The following is a 20071-nucleotide window of genomic DNA, read 5'->3' as shown; positions in this document are numbered from 1 at the left end:
TTATAATTTGCCATATTAACTAAATAATAAATAATCAATTCAATAATAATAGTAACTCAAAGTAATAAAATAACTAAGAGCAAAAGAATAAATGTTAATGAATACTAACACAAGGATGGCACAAACTATGAATATCAAAAAAATGGTTATGATCAACTTTTATAAAAATAGTTTTTAAATAATTTCAAAGTTTGTACAGATCTAGCATGCATTATGTCTACTGGCCTCCAGTGCAAAAAGACCACACATGAGAGAAAATTTTAATACCTCTGAAACTACTTGAGAGTTTTTGATGTTCTTGTGCGCATACTGCGATCTGTCCCTTTCTGATTTCCTTGACTGTACTACGTATATGGTGATGGAGTACTGTGTGTGTGGGATGCAGGAGATGCTGGACAGCATCCCCAAGAGAAGGTTTCCAGTCTACCAGGCCCACGGGTAACTGATGATCTCATACTACCATAATGCCATGCTCACTGAATTTATTTATTTTTAAATTAAATTAGCTGGCCAAAGAATTTGTTATTGTGCTTTATTTCTAGTTATTTCTGCCAGCTGCTGGATGGTCTGGAGTACCTGCACGGCCAGGGTATTGTGCACAAAGACATCAAACCAGGCAATCTGCTGCTGACCACGGATGGAATGCTCAAAATCTCCGACCTCGGCGTTGCAGAAGTAAGTATGTTTGCACACGTTTACTCTTATTTTGCTCTTTTCAAGGCAAGGAAAGGACAGTTTATTTGTACAGCGCATTTCATACACAACGGCAAATCAAAGTGCGTTACACAAGACATGCAAGACATAAAAATATCAAAGAATAAAAGCATTGAAATAAAAAGTTAAAAATATTAATAAAATCCCAGAGATAACAGGTGTAAGTGCAAAATTAAGTGCAACTTAAACATGGCGGGACTCAAAGCGGCACCCACTCAAACTGCTTTAGAAATCCACATTCAAAGGACGTTTAAAACCATGTTCAAAACCTCCATTATCGGTGACAATGCAGCAGTAATAAAACATGCACATTTTATGCATGATTTGAGTTCTGTCTACAAATGTAATTGAATTCCCTTAAAAGTAAAATTCTCCAATAGAATGTATGTTGTTATGATGATCTGCTAAACCTCTTCCAGGCGCTAGCACCGTTCGCGGAGGATGACACGTGCAGGACGAGCCAGGGTTCTCCTGCCTTCCAGCCTCCAGAGATCGCCAACGGCCTGGATACCTTCTCAGGGTTTAAGGTCGACATTTGGTCAGCGGGTGTCACATTGTAAGGACAGATTTGTGAAGGCTTGATGCTCTGACCTGCTCAGAATAAATTTATTGGATGGGATGGATTACAGTTTCTGTACACCTAAAAGTCATTGAGTAAGAGAATGCACTGCTCAATGTGATGTGTACTCTGCTCATTTCAGATACAACATCACAACCAGTTTGTACCCGTTTGAAGGTGACAACATCTACAAGCTCTTTGAGAACATCGGCAGAGGAGAGTATTCTATCCCCAAGGAGTGCGGCCCGCTCCTCTCCGACCTTCTCAGAGGTAAAATTTTGAAACGCTTAAAAAAATCTCTTATACCTTTATTGTTTTACATAGCAAAGAGTGCAGTGAATGGATTTTCTTTAAAAAGCAAAACAACCGGTTGTGTTTGAAATACTGTTTTCTTTATACATTTTTTTTTCAGCTTGATAAAAGCCTTTTTAGCTCTAATTGTGGTTGTTTGTAGCTCTAAGTCAAAGATTATTTGGTTATTCAACACAACAATAAAAGAAGTTGTCAGTGTTGACACAACCTGTCAACGCCGACGATACAGAAAGTGTTAAAATTACATCCAAAATCACTGTCCTACTTACCGTTGTTCCAGGGATGCTTGAATACGACCCCGTGCAGAGGTTCTCAATACAGCAAATCAGGCAGCATAAGTAAGTAATCACACTCCTGTCTTCACACTCCTGTCTTCACAAAATGATGTGCAAATTAAATTTCACAATAATTTTATACGGGACCACAAGTGTTTGTGTTTTTTGTGTGGGGTGTGTGAGCAGCACTGTTTGCCTGAGGAGACACTCAAGATTTCTTGCTCTCATTCTCCAGACAGGTAAATTAAGTGTGGCAGCTCTTCTGTACCATGCATTTATAGCAATGGTTGTCAACATGGAGTCCCAGGGGTCCTTCAGGGGGTCCCCAGCAAAATTATAAATAGGTAAACTTCGTCATTATTTAATTTACAAGACATTAGCACCGTTACAGAATGTACAATAACAACTGTTTTCATTCTAATTACATCCTAGTTTCTAAATAATATCTAACAACAAAATTATTCTCCGATTGGGGTTCCGGGGACAAAATCTTATCAACGGATGGTTGGAAATCACTGGAGTCGAGGTCTGATCCCAGGCAAAAATGGCGTATCAATATTGGAGAATATCACCACAGAAAAAGCTGATACTATGAGACTTCTGCTGCTGTATGTCAGTATGTCCTTGTGATGTGGGAGTCTTGTGATTTAAGCAGCCACACCTGTCTTGGCTCAGGATCAGGGGTGGCTGTGCCATTGTTGCTCACCAGAGCAATCGATGAGTATGGGTTAAATCACCCATCCCCACACACTCAGTTCTAATAAACAAAGGCAAAGGCTATACAGTTCAATGAAAGTAATGGATCAGATCAGTACTTTGTCTTGGGTGGCACATCACATTCAGGCCTCAGAATCAGTCTGTGCAGTGAAAAAGTGGAATTGGTTCGTCCCTTGAAAACTGTTCTCACTTCAATCAAACAGCCTCATGGCTCAATTGTATTCATATGCAATGGTAATTAGTTATGTACTATTATGGCATGGATTTTGTGGAAATGTCTGTTTCATCAGAAGACTCCAAGGGAGTAAAAGCAATTACTGTATAGTCATAACTTTAACTGTGATCTTTGGCTTTGGGTGAAAGTCAGCACACGGTGGTTCAGATTTATCCCTTTAATTCCTTCTCTTTCACACCACAAATGTTCTTTGGAGCAAATGGTTGATACTGTAATGTGGCATATGCTTTTTTTTTTTCTGAAAAGTGATGGTGACTCTGCTTTATGGAACAGGCCATTCATTCTGCTGGAATCGTAAGACTAATTACAACATTTCTATACCGCCTCTGCCAGAGGCTTTCTTTTTCTTCCTCCAGCTTTCCACTTTTATTCTCTGGACTACACAAGAGCCCATATTCCTACCATCGCAGGCTGCAGTTTCCATGGCACCAAATGATTGAAGCATAACTGTGCGCTGGTGTTACGTGAAGGTTCTCTGATAGACAGACAGAGAGAGGGAGAGAAAGAAACAAAGATGGAAAGATGACAGCTCTCACTTTAATGGTGCAAAAAACAAAAGACAGTGGGGGGAAAAAAAAAAGAAGGACAGGTCCATGTGTTGTCACGTGACTAGTGACATTATTGGCCCATTATACATTATTTTCCGACGCTGCTATTTTCCGATGCAGGATTTGCCGTCACCAACGCTTTCTGTTAGTTTCTTCATTTTTTTGTTTTGACTGATGAATGATCAATCCTTATTTGATTCATGAACCTCTATTAGCGACCTCTTCCCCCTCCGTGGCACCTGCCATCAACAACAAGGTCTCAAATCAATCTCTCTGCCATATGTGGAAGCTAGCAAACTATTTCAATACAGCTCCAGATTGAATGAGCACCGCTGGAGAAAGAGTAAATATTATCTGGAAATAAAGGCTGCCTGCCGTCTAAATATTTAAACAAGCGAAAGGGCAGAAAAGTATTTCAAATTAATTACCTTGCTATGTGTAAATATGAACATTAATGGGGTCTTAAAATGAGTCGAGGCGCCATTCTAAGTCGATGCAATTTATTTGCCCCTTGTCTAAACCAAACAGATTATTTCCAGGTAGTGTAAACGCATCTGACACGGACAATCTCAGGATTTTTGCTCCATGCGTGAAAGGGCAACTCCGGACAATGTCCAGATAATCAAGTCCTGACATTATCTGGACATTGTCCGGAGTGGATGTGTGAAGGCAGCTTCAATCACAGAGCTCTGAAGCCCTGTCCCGCTGCTGCTGCAGAGAGCTGAGCGGCCTGCTGTTCGCTTGTTAATTCAAAGTTTATTAATATTACACATGTATAGACGTATATCCATGTCCTTGGGTCCCCAGTAATACACCCGCCAAGTGTGAAGTACATTGGATGAACGGTTGTCGAGGTTATTGAAGGACATACATACATCCAGAGATTCCTTCATTTGTAGTTAGATTATTGCTCATATACTAAAGCGCAGTGGTGGAGGTGGTAGAGCGAGGAGAGCTGCTCCACACCAGATCAGAGAGCAGCGTCGTGGGCAAAAGTGCTCTCATTCTCAGGAAACATGGAAGAAAGAATCATTTCCGATAAACAGCGCATGCGGAGGTTTTAAGTGGGAAAGGACGAAGAGCACCGATGAGGCACGCAGACCGAGATAGCGCTTGTGACAGCTACTGTGAGCGAAACAGCAGCGAGAAAACCCATCCTGGCCAGCGCCGACACCCACATGCACAGGCACTTCCCACGCCAAACGCACTTCACCACGCTCACGCCTTCCACACTTATGCCCACGCTCACACACAAACTACTTTACACAATAAGGTTATAAAAAAAGTCCCTCCCCTGACACACACACGCACATACTCGCCGAAACACAAGACGTTGTTAATACACTTTCACTCACACATACACTTTCTCTCACACACTTGGAGCTTCCTACCTCATGCCCCTGTGGCTACGCTGTCATCACCAACACTTCATGAGTTGTTACAAAACAAAAGGCCAAGGTCTCCTCGTCTCTCCAGCTTTCAATCGCCAAACATTACTCACTCATGTCAGAGAGAGAGGGAGGGAGGGAGGGAGGGGGGGGGGAGAGAGAGAGAGAGAGAGAGAGAGAGAGAGAGGATACAAAAGAAGCAAGGAAGAGACAGAAAAAGAAAGAGAGAGAGAGGTGAAAATAAAAAGATTACAGCTACCACACGAAAAATCACAGGTTAACAATGAGGGAATCATCCTGGACTGAGTACAGCACCTCCCTAACACCCTATACACTCCTGAAAGTGTCCAATTTGCCGGTCAGTTTGTAAAACTCAAACTTCACCCTGAGGCGGGCTGAGAGCAGACCAATCGTCATCTGGGCCGGGTCTACTGACCCCTGACCCAACACAGCGTTCCTTCTGCTTTTCCAAATGGCCAGCTTGGCCACCCCCGAAACTGTTCACCAGGACATGGACAGATTTGTTTGACACAGTGTAAACAGGACTGAAAATAAAGAGTTTAAAGGAGAAGCTCTCCCCCAGACCCCGAACCCACCGCTCCAGTACTCCACTGCTGCAGCGTCTCCCTCTCAGAGCAGAAGACGCATCCCGCCCCCGTGCTGGAATCCAGGCGTGCCAGATACCTGGCACTTCTGCCAGATACCTGGCGGCTTTCTTGCCTACAGCCTCAAACCCCCCCAGCTTGGGAGTGGCAAAGGTCAGGAGGCTGTCCCGCTCCTCCTCCCACTGCACAGCCGGAGAGACCGTCACCGAGGGACACACGACCTCGCCCTCACCGTCCCATTGGTCAGTCAGAGCACGGCTGTCAATAAAAGCCCTATAGGCCACTGGCAGTGAAGCACGGACTTCATCCACCAACCTATGCAGCAGTCTGGAGGACCTGATGCCAGTTGTCTCCATGAGCTCCTCCGCAGACGTCTTCGCAGACGACCCAGCTTGATGCACCGAGCCTTGTGCAAGCTGGAGGGCAGGCTGGAGAAGGAAAGGAGGCCGGATTCCAGCAGTGAGTTCTTAAACAAAGGCTCCCCAAACCGCCACATCCCAGGGGCAGCTGTGGTGTCACGGTGGAACTTAAAAACCTGCCATGACTGCAGCACTGACTGGTAGAAAGGAGTCAGCCCTGTCAAGTCCATCCCATCGGTCCACAGCAGAAACAGCTGCTTGTCATAAGAGAGGCGCCGCGCCCGCCTCAGCAGCACCTTCGCTGTGTCCAGCCAACGCAGTCCACAACCGTACATCAGCCTCTGCGACGTTTGGAGGCGGAACGCCGTGACCTTGGATGCAGTGTCAATGAGGCCTTGACCCCCCCTCCTGGACCGGCAGATAGAGGGCTGCAGCTCTTATCCAGTGCTGACCGGACCAGAAGAAGTTGACGATGGCCCACTAGACCTCTTCGAGCAGGCCTCCAGGTGGATTCAGAATGGTCAGTCGGTGCCATAAGGTGGAGGCAACCAAGTTATTAGCAACCAGCACCCTCCCCCTGTAGGACAACTGGGGTAGCAGCCATTTCCACCTGGACAGTCTGGCACACACCTTCTCCACCACACCAGCCCAGTTCTGCATCTGGTACTGCTCCGAGCCCAAAAACACCCCAAAAACCTTCATTCCTGTTGTTCCCCACCTCAGGCCCCCTGGTAGCTCAGGAGGCGTCCCCCCCCCCCCCCCCCCCCCACCTCCCCACCTGCAAGGCCTCGCTCTTCTCCCAGTTTACCGTAGCAGACGAGGCGGTCTGATACATCCCCAAGCAAGCCACCACCCCCGTCGTCATCCTGGTCGGTGACGAAAACATTGACATCGTCCGCATAAGTGGCGACAACCAGCGCCTCTGTGGCAGCCCCAGTAGGGAGAGCCCACTCAGCCTGTTCCTTAAAGTGTGCAGAAGAGGTTCTATAGCAAGGGAGTAGAGCTGGCCAGAGATGGGGCAGCCCTGCCTTATCCCTCTCTCTACAGGGAGTGGACAACTCAACCCCCCGCCCACTTTGATCAGGCAGGATGCCCTGTAAAGGAGCTGCACATAGTTAAGAAACCCATCCCTGAACCCAAATGCCTTCATGGTCAAAAACAGAAAACCGTGGTCCACTCGGTCGAACGCATCGATGTTATTGAAATTACACAGGTCAAACAAATCTCTCATTAAAAACAAATTGTCCTTAATAGATCTGCCCGGCATGCAGTAAGACTGGTCCTTGGAAATCAACAGCCCTAAAACTCCCTTCAGCCTATTGGCCAGGACTTTTGAGAAGAGTTTGTACTGGTAGTGTACCAGTCCACATGGACTCCAGCAGCACCCGGTGTAGATCTCCCCCTAACAGGCCCCAGAAATGCTTGTAGAACTCTAGAGGCAGACCGTCTATCCCAGGAGCGCGCCCAGTCGCCAGCTGGCCCACAGCGGAGGTGAGCTCCTCCATTCCAATGGCAGCGTCCAAGGCATCCCGCTCCCCGACCCCCAGCCGAGGAAGCCCCTGAAGGAGCTCCGCAGCACACTCTCGATCACAGCCCTCCGCCCTGAATAGGGTGGTGTAGAAGGCCACCGCATGCACCCTCATCTCTGCCGGGCAGGTGGTCACCCTGCCGGCCGGGAGACAGAGACAGGCCATCTGTCTGGACTGCTGAACCGGCTTCTCCAGGTTGAAAAAAAATAGGAGCAGGGGGCGTCCATATCCTGATGTCGATGTACCGAGCCCTGACCATGGCACCCCGTACTCTCTCCTGGAGGAAAGTGCTCAACTCATGCCTCTTCTCCTGCAGCCTCCCACCCAAAGGGGCGCTGCCACGAAGGAGGCCACCCTCAATGTCCCTGATCTCCTGTGTCAGGGCGTCTATGGTCTTCCTAACCCTGCGGGTGGAGTGAGCACAGTACCGTTGGCAGAACACATGGATCTGTGCTTTGCCTACCTCCCACCACTGACCCAAGGAGCTAAAGGCCCCCTTCCTGCTCCGCCAGCCGTCCCAGAATGATTTAAAACTACTGCAGAACGTGGCGTCGAGCAGAAACTTTACATTAAAAAGGGTGAATGGAACTGCTTAGCAACCCTGAACTGAGTGTTTGTGATACGTAAAGCCTGTCAAGCCAAGCCACACTGACCCTACCGTCTGAAACCCTCACCCATGTGTACTGTCTGTCTGTCACATGTTTCATCCTGTGTCTATGAGGTCATGTCAAGCAGTGAGGTGAGACAGACAGGTGGAAGAAACCCTGTGGGGTCCCTCACCGGTTCGATCCAGACCATAGTCCAGCGTACAGTTCCAGTCCCCACCCATCACAATGTAGTCAGCCTGATCCCCCCTCCGCAATGTTTCCTGCAACTTTTCAAACAGCTCCACCCTCTGTGAGCCTAGAGTGGGAGCGTAGACATTTATGAAACAGAAAGTAGAACCTCCTGCCTTCGCCCTGACCATCTGAGCTCTAACTGCTTCTATCTCGGTGCTGGCCAGAACCCTGATGAGAGAGAGAGAGAGAAAGAGAGAGAGAAAAATGATTTTGGGCGCATGAGGAATGGCGTTCCGCTCCGTCTCCTGGTCGGCTGATGAGCCCATGCGCCGATCCCCTCTGCTAGACAGACAAACATTATTAAGAAAGCTCCCTGCCCCGAGTAGGACCAATTAGGGCCACGCGGGCGCTGATTCCGTCTACTCTGGCCAGCTGTGTGGTTGCAGAGAAGGAAGTGATGCTGGCGTCCGCAGCCGCGGGTTAACTACGCCCCTTGGTCCGCCACATACCCCCACCGCCTGACTTTGGCCGATTGCCGACTCCCCCCGGCCAGCCTCAAGAACTGCTTCACCTCCTTCTTGGTGTTGGTTGGTGTGTTCACGACCGCAGCAGTTTTATCAAGCTGGGGCGGGACCAGGCCTTCACTGATGGTACCCAAGATACCGTACCTCCCTCCGTCCAACGGGACACTTCTTTGGGTTGGAGGTGAGCCCCGCCTGCATCAGGGACTCAAGCACAGCGCACACATGCTGCATATGCCGCTCCCAGGTGGCTCCCAGGTGGCGCTGTGAATGATAACATCATCTAGGTAGGCTGCGACTTATGCTACATGCAGACGCAGGACACGGTCCTTGAGTCTCTGAAAGGTGGCTGGGGCACCGAACAACATGAATTGAGTGTGCGAAAGTGGTATAACCCGAAAAGCGTGGAGAATGCCAAATTTTCCTTGGACTCCAGGGACAAGGGAACCGGCGTGACCAGAGCCATGGACGCCCCCTCCCTCCATCCTTTTAAGAGGTTCAGGTGATAAATTTGTGTTGCCCGCTGCCTGTCGGACCGTTCAACCTCATAATCGACCTCTCCAACCCACTAATGTCTCCCAGTGCTAGTTGTCTAATGTAATATAACCTAAATATAATGTAAACCTTTTTCCCTGTCCTGCATGTGTGAAGTGTCTAAAGCGCCTTTTAAATTATGTTGAGGATGTTATCGGTGTCTTAGGAATGGACAAGTCGGTAATTTGATGTAGTTCTTTGTTAAGTGAATGTGAGTTATAGAAATGAGAGATGTAAAGAAAACTAAGTAGTTCCTATAGATGTACTATTCAGAAACCCTGGGGGTTGCTGCTTATTAAGACAAAGAGCGCAGTGTGTGTTTGTGTGACGAGCGCTGAGATGACGAACAACAAGAAGAAATGTGTGAGAGGGCGCACACGGTAATGAGACAACACCAGTCACGACTCCCTCTCCAAGTGCAGCGCGCGCGCACACGCATAATTTCCTCCCATATTCTCAGTATTACTTCCATGGAGCGGTGAGACGTCACCACATTGTTTCTTGCATGGTGACGAGCTGTCGGGGTCGCGTCTTGTTCATTTTGTCCCTGCGATTGAACTTTCATGTTTCTTCACCACTCCCGTCTTCCACACTTTCTCGGCTGTCATTAATAAAAATCATAATTTATTATCAGCTTATTCATAATGGTGTCGTGTTCTAACCTTTGTTCCAGTTGGGTGAAGAAGCGCCACCCTGCCACAGAGCCCCCAGTGCCCATGCCCCCCAGCGCAGACTGCAGGGACCTCTGGCGCAGCATGACAGTGGTCCCCTACCTGGAGCACCTGCATGGCTACGTGGAGTTGCAGGGGGAGGCGGAGGAGGAGGAAGAGGAAGAGGAAGAGGAAGAGGAAGATGAGTTGTTCTACGGGGAGGGTGATGTCATACACACTCACGGCTTCACACCAACAGGTCAGTGCTAACACTGGAAATGCAGAAGGGGCTGAAGAACCAAAAACGACCTGGATGGTCGTTCTCTTGTTTTATTCAAAGTCAAAGTGCAGGAATTCCTTATTTTAAATTGCTTTTGATGATGTGAAAGCATTCATTGCTCAATGTGTTCAATGAAATATTACTTCATTGAACAATAGGTGCAAACGTAACGGTCATTTTTGATTCGACATATGCATTTTGGGGTTTTGATAGTATATATTTATGATTTTTGCTCAAAACCATCTTCATAGCAGCTGGATGCACGTTTGACAGTCTGTGCCAGGTTTTTCAATCGGAAGGCTGTAGCTGACTAGCAGTTGGAAAAATTAACAACAAATCGAGGGCAACTGTGGGTGTTTATTTCTTTGCTAGATGCTGTCTAGACGTGAATTTGTCATCAAACATTTTTCAGTCAGACCTAATTAGGTTTTCCATCTCATGTCTGGCTCCGTAGCTGCCATCACTCAGTGTGCTTACGTGCTCACTAAAGTTCCGATTTTATATCTAATAAGTTGGTATTTCTAATATTGCAACTGTCATGGCGACATGGTTTGAATTTGTGTGTGAGTGAAAATGGAAGTATTCCTAAACTAGTTCTGGTAAACCAAATAAAGAGTTGGGTGTTGATCAAGCCCAATATGAAATGGTATCATTTTGTACTTTAATTTGGAATTCCAGAAACAATATATTAGCCCGGCATGACAGACCAATTCTCAAATGCGCATTAGTCTGGAATCTCTCAGTTAATTTTCTATTTCCAAGGGCTGTTATCAATGGGTGCAGACCAAAATGTCTCTGGACGCAATTGGATAGACCTACAACCAATCACAGCATTGGATAGACCTACAACCAATCACAGCACTGGATGGTCCTACAACCAATCACAGCATTGGATAGGCCTACAACCAATCACAACATTGGATAGACCTACAACCAATCACAGCATTGGCTAGGCCTACAGCCAATCACAGCATTGGCTAGGCCTACAGCCAATCACAGCATTGGATAGGCCTACAATCAATCAGAGCATTGGATAGACCAACAAACAATCAGAGCATTGGATAGGCCAACAACCAATCAGGGCATTGGATAGACCTACAACCAGTCAGAGCATTTGAATGACCTACAACCAGTCAGAGCAACGAAATGTGTGACGTAGCGCTGAGCGAGTTGGTTAGTTCAGCTTTTACCAAATTCTGTCGGAAGTACGGCAAACACATCTTTGTTATCAACAAAAGCTTTTGAGAGAAAAATATACCGTCCAGTTAATTCAATACTGTCGCGATAGCGAATACAACAGAGCGTTCCACATCAGCGGCAGCCATCTTGGTAAGGTGCGTCAACGGCTCTCCTCTGCATCGTCATAGTATCAAACCCACCCCATATTAGATAAACAGTTGTGATTGGCCAACCCTGGCAAGGTTAGGTGGAAATCTGTTTGAATGGGATACTGGCCAGATGTATTCCACAGAGCAAATGAAACATGATCTCGCCGATTCGTCAACCCCCAGGCTAACACTATATACGAAAATGTAATATTCTTTGAAAACAGAAGGTGATCAGGTGTAGCGCTAAGTCTTTTACGACCCTTACACCACTTTATGCGTGTCTAGCTAAACACTGCAATGCTCATCGGGTTTACTTTTTATTATATTTATCTTTTGAAGAGGTTTATCTTGCAGTGGAGGTGTCGCACTATCTGTGTTTAGTGTCTGTGTCAGAGCATGAAGACCCTGGGACTGGACCAATAGTGTCTGAACTCTGGAAGACATGGTGCCTAACTGAGCACATTTAGATGATGGATACGTTTGTTTCTCTTTTTTATTCCCTGGGACAAATGGGGCCCTCCTTGGCATCAGAACCAGATTGATCCATACTCTGTGTGCCAAATGAAAAACACAGGTCTGTTGAAGTATGTACTGTTAAACCCTGAAATCTTTGTTTGAATCAATCAAAGATAATATTGGACGGCAATGTCTTCAAGCTTCAAATCCAAAACCAAATGATGAAGATTCAGCACTGGCTGGTAATATTTTTTCAGCCTTGAAATCAAGGGTCATTATTATTTTTATTTTTCAGTTTTCACCGTTCATGACACAATCTGAGAAGCTAAACGGGATGCTCGCCGTGTCAGGTGCCATTGCCCAAAGAGATCTGGAAGCTGGCTACCAGAAGGTGCTAGCAGCGCTCAATATGTTATTGTCTGTGTTTTGGCTCATTGCAGCATGCTGCCGGTCGGTGTCAGCCCTCTGGCTGGCCAACACGCACGCGCACACACACACACACACACACACACACACACACACACACACACACACACACACACACACACACACACACACACACACACACACACACACACACACACACACACACACACACAGTCATTCAGAGATGAATGGTGACTGAATGGAAGACGAAACTGATGAAACGCAGCAACACCTTTAATTAGATTCTCTTTCTTTTTTTGGTCAATTCAGGATGTTTAACAATTCATCACCATGATGTACTATAACAAGTATTCCCCCAATGCAAGACTTCTGTTTAATGTCTAGAATCAAGATCTGTTTGTATCATGAGCCTAAGTCTAGCAATCCTTCCAAAGAGCAAAATGTTCCCTTTTTATCAGCACGCTCAGAAACACTCGTACATACAGATCACTTTTCTGGATTTATTTCCTTTCAAGCAAAAGATGAACCATTCTCAAATCAAATCAAAACAAATCACAAGGGTCTGGCAATCTGTCCAGAAAGGGTAAAATTAGATGCAGTTTCTTGGACTCAAACTGCTGGCTCCCGATCAAAACTTGGGTCGCTAGTCCATTTTGTGTGGACTTCTACTTTGTCAAAGCAAACCAATGGTAAAGCAATTTAGTGGTTTATTTATGTGATGGTATCATAAAGGCCTATTTGCATTTTATTGCTGTTCAGATAAAACTATTTTAGAAGCTCAGGAAATGAGTTAATGTTGTTTTAAAGTCTTTTTATTTCATGTTTTTTTTTATCCCTTAATATTGCACATTTTGTTTGTTTAGTGTTTTTTAATACTGCATGGAGGCATTGGGGATTACTGCACTATTCTTTTCATGAAATAACTTTGATTGAAGGGCTGGATGATATTCAGATAACATTGATATTGTGATAGGAGACTAGACCCTGATCTGGGATTTTAGTGATTGTAACATCATGATATAATCAAATGTTGTCTTTCAGGCTGCAATTACTGTAAATTAAAGCAATTTTCTGAACTTCATAGACTATTCTAGCTAATCAATATCTTTACTTGCTTGGTCATAATATATATCTTACTAGCGATTGTTTCTCAAATTTTTCTTATAGTATGTGTAAATATCTTACCATAGTGTGTTACGAATATCTTATCTGAATATGAATATCTTATCTTATGAAAGCACAAATAGTCATCCCCAGAATATTGTCGAATTATCGATATCAAGGTATCTGTAAAAAACATATGTTATATTTGACCGACCTATGGGAATGTCTTAAATTGGAAATTACGTTTGGGTCGTGACTTAATGACTAAGGACAAATGTGGGTCTGGAGTCCACTGATTTAAACTACAAGAAAACCAGAAACACAAACTAAAACCATAACATTTACACTGTAGGAAGACCAGATTTCCCTGTCACAAAAGCACAGAAAATGCGCTGACGTTCCTCCGCGCTTCCCAGCGAGCTGTTCTAGGTGCCATCTGAATGTTACACCTCCGCCTGCGAACACCTGAGGAAGGGGAGGAAGACGACGAGAGACGGGGGCGCACAAATAACTTTGCCATTAAATATACAATTCTCATCGCAAGCAGCGCTCTTGCCATTTGTTATTCTTATGATTTTTTTTTCAATCATCGTCCTCCCATTATTGCACTGACTCCTCTGTGACTCACAGGAGGCGTCAAAAGGCAGACGTAGCCGAAACCACCTCATTCAGCGTCTAGCGCTCAGCATCTTGGTCGGAGGTTAAGGGAACAAGGTATTTTGTCTGATCTGCTTCGTCGCAGGGGAAATTACGTCTCTTCTTTTATCAGCCTATCCTCTTTTATTAGGATACTTTCTGAATTGGAACATTTTATATTTTCACTTTTTGTTTTCCACACAAAGCTTTTAATGAGCTTCTCTGGGCTGTGACCGTCCACACTGGGCCCAATTAGTGTAGGAAAGACGTCCGTGTTGATGACGAAATGGTCACTTTTTATTTTTTCGTCGCCGGTTACCCACAGGTTCATTTATTCGGGCTTGAATCTGGTGTAGGTTTGGGCAGATACTTGAGTCTGATCGATAATCAATAAAACAAGTGTGATCCCTCACCGTGACTTTTAGGAAAATACTATATTTAAGTTGGATCACATGGTGACATAATCCAAATTCCAAATTTCACATTGACATTTCCAAGTGTGATGTGATATGGACCTATAATTATTATTCACATTTTAGTTACGTTACAGAGTTTCTCTAAAAACGCAGAAAAATTATTTGGTTTATGCCCGCACAGGCGGCAATATATAAGTTTAGGATTCCCGCTAGCTGTCCGGTCCAAAATGGTCATTCAAGCTAGAAGGTGGGATCTTTAAACGGTAGTTCTACAACCAGGTTTAAAGCGAGGTAAAAGGTACCTTCAAGGTACGATGCATACCTGAGGGTCTCTGCGATGTGGCTGTGTCACGGTTCGGAAAACATGGTTTCAAAAGAACAAAGAGGAAGACAGGCGGTTTGCCATCATGGTAGGTAGATGGAAGTGATGCCCCTTCAGGTAACAGTCATGGTCAAGAGAGAGCGAGATCCTTGGGAACAAAAGAACTAATGAGGGGTTGTGTTCCGGGGTTTTATGTCCTCTGAGGGGGCGGAACCCAAAGTGGCCTGCTTCAATGGCCATTGGTCGAGGTATCCCATTGGTCGGGGAATTCTTGCTAGGCTCTCTGTTAGTTCGCTGTTGAGGCGGGCATCCCTCTTTGTTGTGAGGCGTTAAAGACCCTATTCTATAATGTGAATCTTATAACCCGTCTCTTTCAATCCTTAATCTCGGTATTGCGTTCGTGTTTGTCAAGTACATCTTCAAGTAAGACAAAATCGAACATAAAAATACATCTTTGGAATGCAAGAACATAAACACATACGAAAAATAAATCTTTGGGATGCAAGAAGGAAAATCGTACACATGAAGTCTAACTGCACAAATAGAAATCGCATACAGGTTGAAGTCTTGGCTTGGAGTAACACCAACGTTGGGCGCTAGGGGGCGGCCAAGCTCAGCAAATGGAAAGAGAAGTTTACGCATTATCGTACTGTGCCTTACTTCGTCAGTATACATCTCCCAAAGTCGAGAAAGGTATCATACTTTGCACAGTCACTTAAATAATAACATTATGTTTAATCTATGAATTAAAAATATATTGATATAATATCAATACTGTGGCTTGGACTAGATATTGTGAGATTTTGCTTATCCTAATATTGTGATATAGCTACATCAATATCGTTTTCATACCAAAATTAGCAGGTTTACTCAGATTTTCTAAAACCGGGTAAACCCGTTAAAAATAGGCGATTGACACCTTTCCCACTGCCAGGAGAAATGCGTTTTTTTCTGGTGTGTCACGTTCAACGTCACAAACACGTCGGAAAAGGGGCGTGTCATGGTGCCAGTGTGATTGGGAAGAATACAGTACCGGAGACAGCAACGTAAAGAAACAACAAAATAAAACTTTAAAACATGGGGAAAAAAGTTTTTTGAGCCATTCAAAAGGATCTGATCTTTCATGAACGACCCAATATACAGTGGTACTTTGACTTACGAGTTTAATTCGTTCCGTGACAGAGCTCGTAATTCAATCTGCTCGTATAGCAAATAAATTTTCCCCGTTGAAATTAATTGAAATGCCATTAATCCATTCCAGCCCCCCAAAAAACACCCCAATTTTTTCTTTTAAGTGTTTTCAAATAAGAAAAATGTATTTATAAATAACAAATATTGTATAAAAACATAATAAAACACAATAAAAGAGAATGTGTCGATAATTTTTGCCTTCTCGCAGATGATACCCTCCATCACGCTATCTCCTGCAAGCTGCTTCTCCGTCAACCACACCAACAGCAGATTCTCCATCATTTCATGGACAGCGGTCCGTAGCTTAGACATTATTTTAACGTCCTTGGCTGGCGTAATACCCTTTATTGTCTCCTTCTGCTTCAGTATGCTACATATCTTTGAAGTACTACGCTCGTACTGCCTCACCAATTCCATCACACGCACACCTCGCTCATGTTTTTCTATTATTTTGCACTTTAAGTCAATGGACATCATCTACTTCTTCTTCTCAGCACAAAAAGCACAAATCGCGAGCACAAAACACAAAAGAGATGCTTCTTACGCTCAGGTAACCACGTGAAGTGAAGGAGTGAGACGCGGGATGCTGGCCGCATTCACTTGCCACGCCCACCAGCGGCGGCACCTGAAGCTCGCTCCTCGTAACTAAAATTTTTGCTCGCAAATCAATACAAAAAATTGACGAAACGACGGCTCGTAACTCGGAAAACCCGGTACCACTGTACAGTAGAAGCAGCATGAAACACCGTGAATACTCTATGCTGGTGCGCGCACCAGTTGTTCGGCGGCGGGGAGCAGAGACCGGCTTGGGGCGATGCTGGAGTGACTCGGAGTCTGGCGTGTAGCAGGGGGTTTCTCTGCTGTGGTCCCCACGGTACGATCCGGACACTCAAGACATTTCATGGTCCCCCATGCGGAAACAAGTCAATATCTTCCGATTTTGGATTCTAAATGGGATATGAAATGATCGAATGATACACAGATATTCCTGTCTATTTTTGCACCAACGTACGGAATTTCAATGTGTGTCTCATAGCACAGGTAAAGGGACCAAAATTAGCAGGTCAACCCGTGTGTCCTGTTCACATTAGAGCCGATCGGAGGTGGAGCTGATTAAAACCTGTCTATTGCAGGGTCTTGTGACCCGGGACTGAAACCCGGGTTTTTCCTTTTCCACTGATGACAAATGCCGGATGTTAGCGGGTGTTACCGGATTTTTGGTGCAGTGGTAAAGGGATATAATTGTTTCTCAAATATTTATTGTGCATGAAAGCAGTAATATCTGTCCTCTCTCACGAAAAGTTTCAGTCTGCTCCCAGCTTCTTCCATCTTGTCACATGTTTGTCACTTGTCTACATAAACTGGTTGGTTTGCAGCCTCTTGGCCTGTGTCTCTCTGTCGCAGGGCCCTGAAAACGCCACTCGTGTGGTGTGTGGCAGGTGGGACTGCCAGATATACATTCCCAAAATATCGCCATTTTATACAATATAATATTAAGGTATTTGTAAAATTGCCCAGCCCTAATACTATAATTTTAAAATGTGTATTGATAATATGTATAATCAATGACGGTTAATTGGAAAATATAAGATAATGTAATATTACTGGTGTTTTTGGGTTGGCCTGTGGCTCAAGCAGAAGTTGTGTGTCGGTAGAGTGGACTTGGTCACCACGGCTGTTCCTTCTCAAGGGTATTAGAGCCAAACACCCACACACTGAGCTACAATGCTACAGCCCACTAGTGGGTTTGGACTGCAGTGGAGAGAGAGGGAGGGAGGGAGGGGGGGAGAGACAGGGAGGGAGAGAGAGAGAGAGAGAGAGAGAGAGAGAAAGAGAGAGAGAGGCATATGGTTTTATGTTGACTTTTCTTCTTTTTTTCTTGTTGTTGTGAATCTGTCTCTGGGTCTGTGACAGAAGCCTCCGTGCCCACACAACGCCCTCACCGAGCTTTCTCCTGTGTAAAAAAACATACCATTTTCTGCCCCGTTTTGCCGACACTCGTTTCGCCAGCAGTCGAAATCACCGTTTAGAGATGAGAGAGCAGGAGAGAGAGAGTGTGTCCTTGGGTTACCATGGCAACTGGGTGAGTCATTCTGCTGCAGTCAGTTTAGTCACACTCGTACTGACTGTATATCCCCACCACCACCCCCACCCCAACTCATCATCACCACCAACATGGTATAATTCCATTCGCGGACTTTCTTTTATCGGAAAGGTTATTATTATTTGAATTGTTGCGCCCATTGTCGTCAGAGAGAGATCCTCATAGGTCTGTGAGTTCTTGGGGGTCAACGCCATTCAAGCTATTGTGAGGATTATTTTGAGTTGAATTATTTGAGAATTGCTTGGGAGTCGCTCAAGACTAATAATTCAAGTGAAATAATGGTTAAAAATTATTTGTGGAGGAACCATCCTGATTCTTCGATGTCTCAACCCAAATAGATGGCCCAAAATTAAATTTGATCATCAAATTTACATATTTTTATTAAATGCATCTAGCTTGTTATGGTTTTTTAATCATTACTATTTGAAGGCCATTTATTAATGTAAAGCTCTTTGGGTTGCATGCTGTGAATGAAAGGTGTACAAAAGGTTACTATTATTATTAAAATGAAAACCAAGTGTGTTTGTGTGAGACCAGGTGTGGGTGAACGGTTTAGGCTGATGATAAGGGCAAGGAAAATGTTGCTGCACTTGCTTTGATTACTTATTTATAGCCGGATGGCTAATCAGTCTCCACAGCTGACAGCGCTCTGCCAAGGAGGTGGGGGGTAAAGCGGTGGGGGTTGTTTAGAGAGGTGGGTGGTTAGGTATTGTGTCTGAGCAGCTCGCTTCCATTTGCCTCGGTTCAAGAGCACTTGTTGGCTCTAATTGACGTTCCGTGGACCTTACCTTCCCTTTACCCTTCTCTTACCTTAGTGAAGATTTTCTCTGAAGCCACTTTACACTGAATTCAACAAACGACAGCAACTCAACAAACGACAGCAACTCAAGTCTCATTAATTTCTTACGAGGCCAGTGTTCCGACAGTCGGTTCAATGTGGTTCAATGTAAGGCGGCTCAGTTGTCATTACAAAGACTGCTCGATGTTTGGGTGAAATTGGACATTGTCTGCATATTTTCAGATACATCTTCAAGAGAGGTTTTTTGGTAGAAGTGAATTCCCAGACGTATTGTAATTCAATCATTAGACGACATCGTTTTCATAGTTTAGTAGAACTGGAAACAGATAAACTGTCAAAGTCATCGACTCAAAGCCGGCGGGAAAACACCTCCTTTTTTTCCTCGACTTTCCTCGTCGTTCCTCCCGTTGTCTCGCTCATTAGAGGTTAAATGTGGAGTCTCCTGCTCTCCTCCACTCAGCTCTAGAGAAAGATACTGTGCGTTTCAGTGGATAATGGCCTGTCGCCTTGTGGGAATGCTGTTCATTTCTTGTGGATTTATACATGGCAGTCAGCCACCAGCCACGGATAGAGATTCTTATTGGGGTCTAATGCTGATCTCCACATTTTATTTGATGGGCATTTGAATCAGATCTAAATGGGATGCAAACATATTAGATTGTGCTGTGTGAGACCGTGAGCTCCCTACACCATGACCTCACAATATTATAAATTCCTGTGTACTTGCCTACCACATGACTACAGGAGTGGCGTAAATGTGTGAAGTGTCACTATATTTGTGAATTACAGAAAATGTACAGTTCCTTGATTGTGATGTCAACGTCTCACAGCTTCTCAAAATACATTTTGAGAAATTGGATCACACTTTGCGTATTCTTGAGTTGTCCTTTCACCCTCTAAATTATTAAACTGGACAAGCTTTAGCTCGTCTTTATTGTCACAGACACCACAACACATGCATTACGTGTAGCTACGGCCGACACACACGCATGCAGATGGAGGACATGAAATTTCTTTTCTGCATTTTTCCCCATCGAGGCTTTCTCCGGGGGGACAGACCAGGAGCACTGGGCAGCTTACAGTACAGCGCCCGGGGATCAACTCCAACGTCCTCGTTGGTCAGACGATGTTTCTTGTGCATGTTTTTGTTGGGGGTCCTTACTGATGTTACATGGAGAAAACCCCATATGAGCACCGGGAGAACATGCAAACTCCACACAGAAAGGCCCCTAATCAGGAGATACCCTCCGGAGCGCGGTGCCAACAGCGGCCCAGGCGGGAATCGAACTTTCTTGCTGTGATGCAGCAGTGCAATGCACTGTG

At 45.0% G+C, this 20071-nt stretch overlaps 1 protein-coding gene across 2 annotated transcripts in view; it reads left to right on the top strand.

Annotated features, from left to right (window-relative positions):
- Window positions 1–20071, top strand: part of LOC307234436 (serine/threonine-protein kinase stk11-like) — a 40021-nt gene that overhangs the window by 10715 nt on the left and 9235 nt on the right. For both annotated transcript variants that reach the window (XM_080006155.1, XM_080006156.1), the window contains exons 4-9: window positions 349–438; window positions 543–675; window positions 1134–1270; window positions 1416–1543; window positions 1866–1923; window positions 9749–9984. In XM_080006155.1, coding sequence (XP_079862281.1) covers window positions 349–438; window positions 543–675; window positions 1134–1270; window positions 1416–1543; window positions 1866–1923; window positions 9749–9984 — 782 coding nt within the window. The remainder of the gene's footprint in view (window positions 1–348; window positions 439–542; window positions 676–1133; window positions 1271–1415; window positions 1544–1865; window positions 1924–9748; window positions 9985–20071) is intronic.

Source organism: Zeus faber (genome assembly GCF_960531495.2).
Source record: "Zeus faber genome assembly, chromosome: 1".
In the NCBI taxonomy this organism is placed as follows: Eukaryota; Metazoa; Chordata; class Actinopteri; order Zeiformes; family Zeidae; genus Zeus; species Zeus faber.
This window is presented reverse-complemented; position numbering and strand designations above follow the sequence as displayed.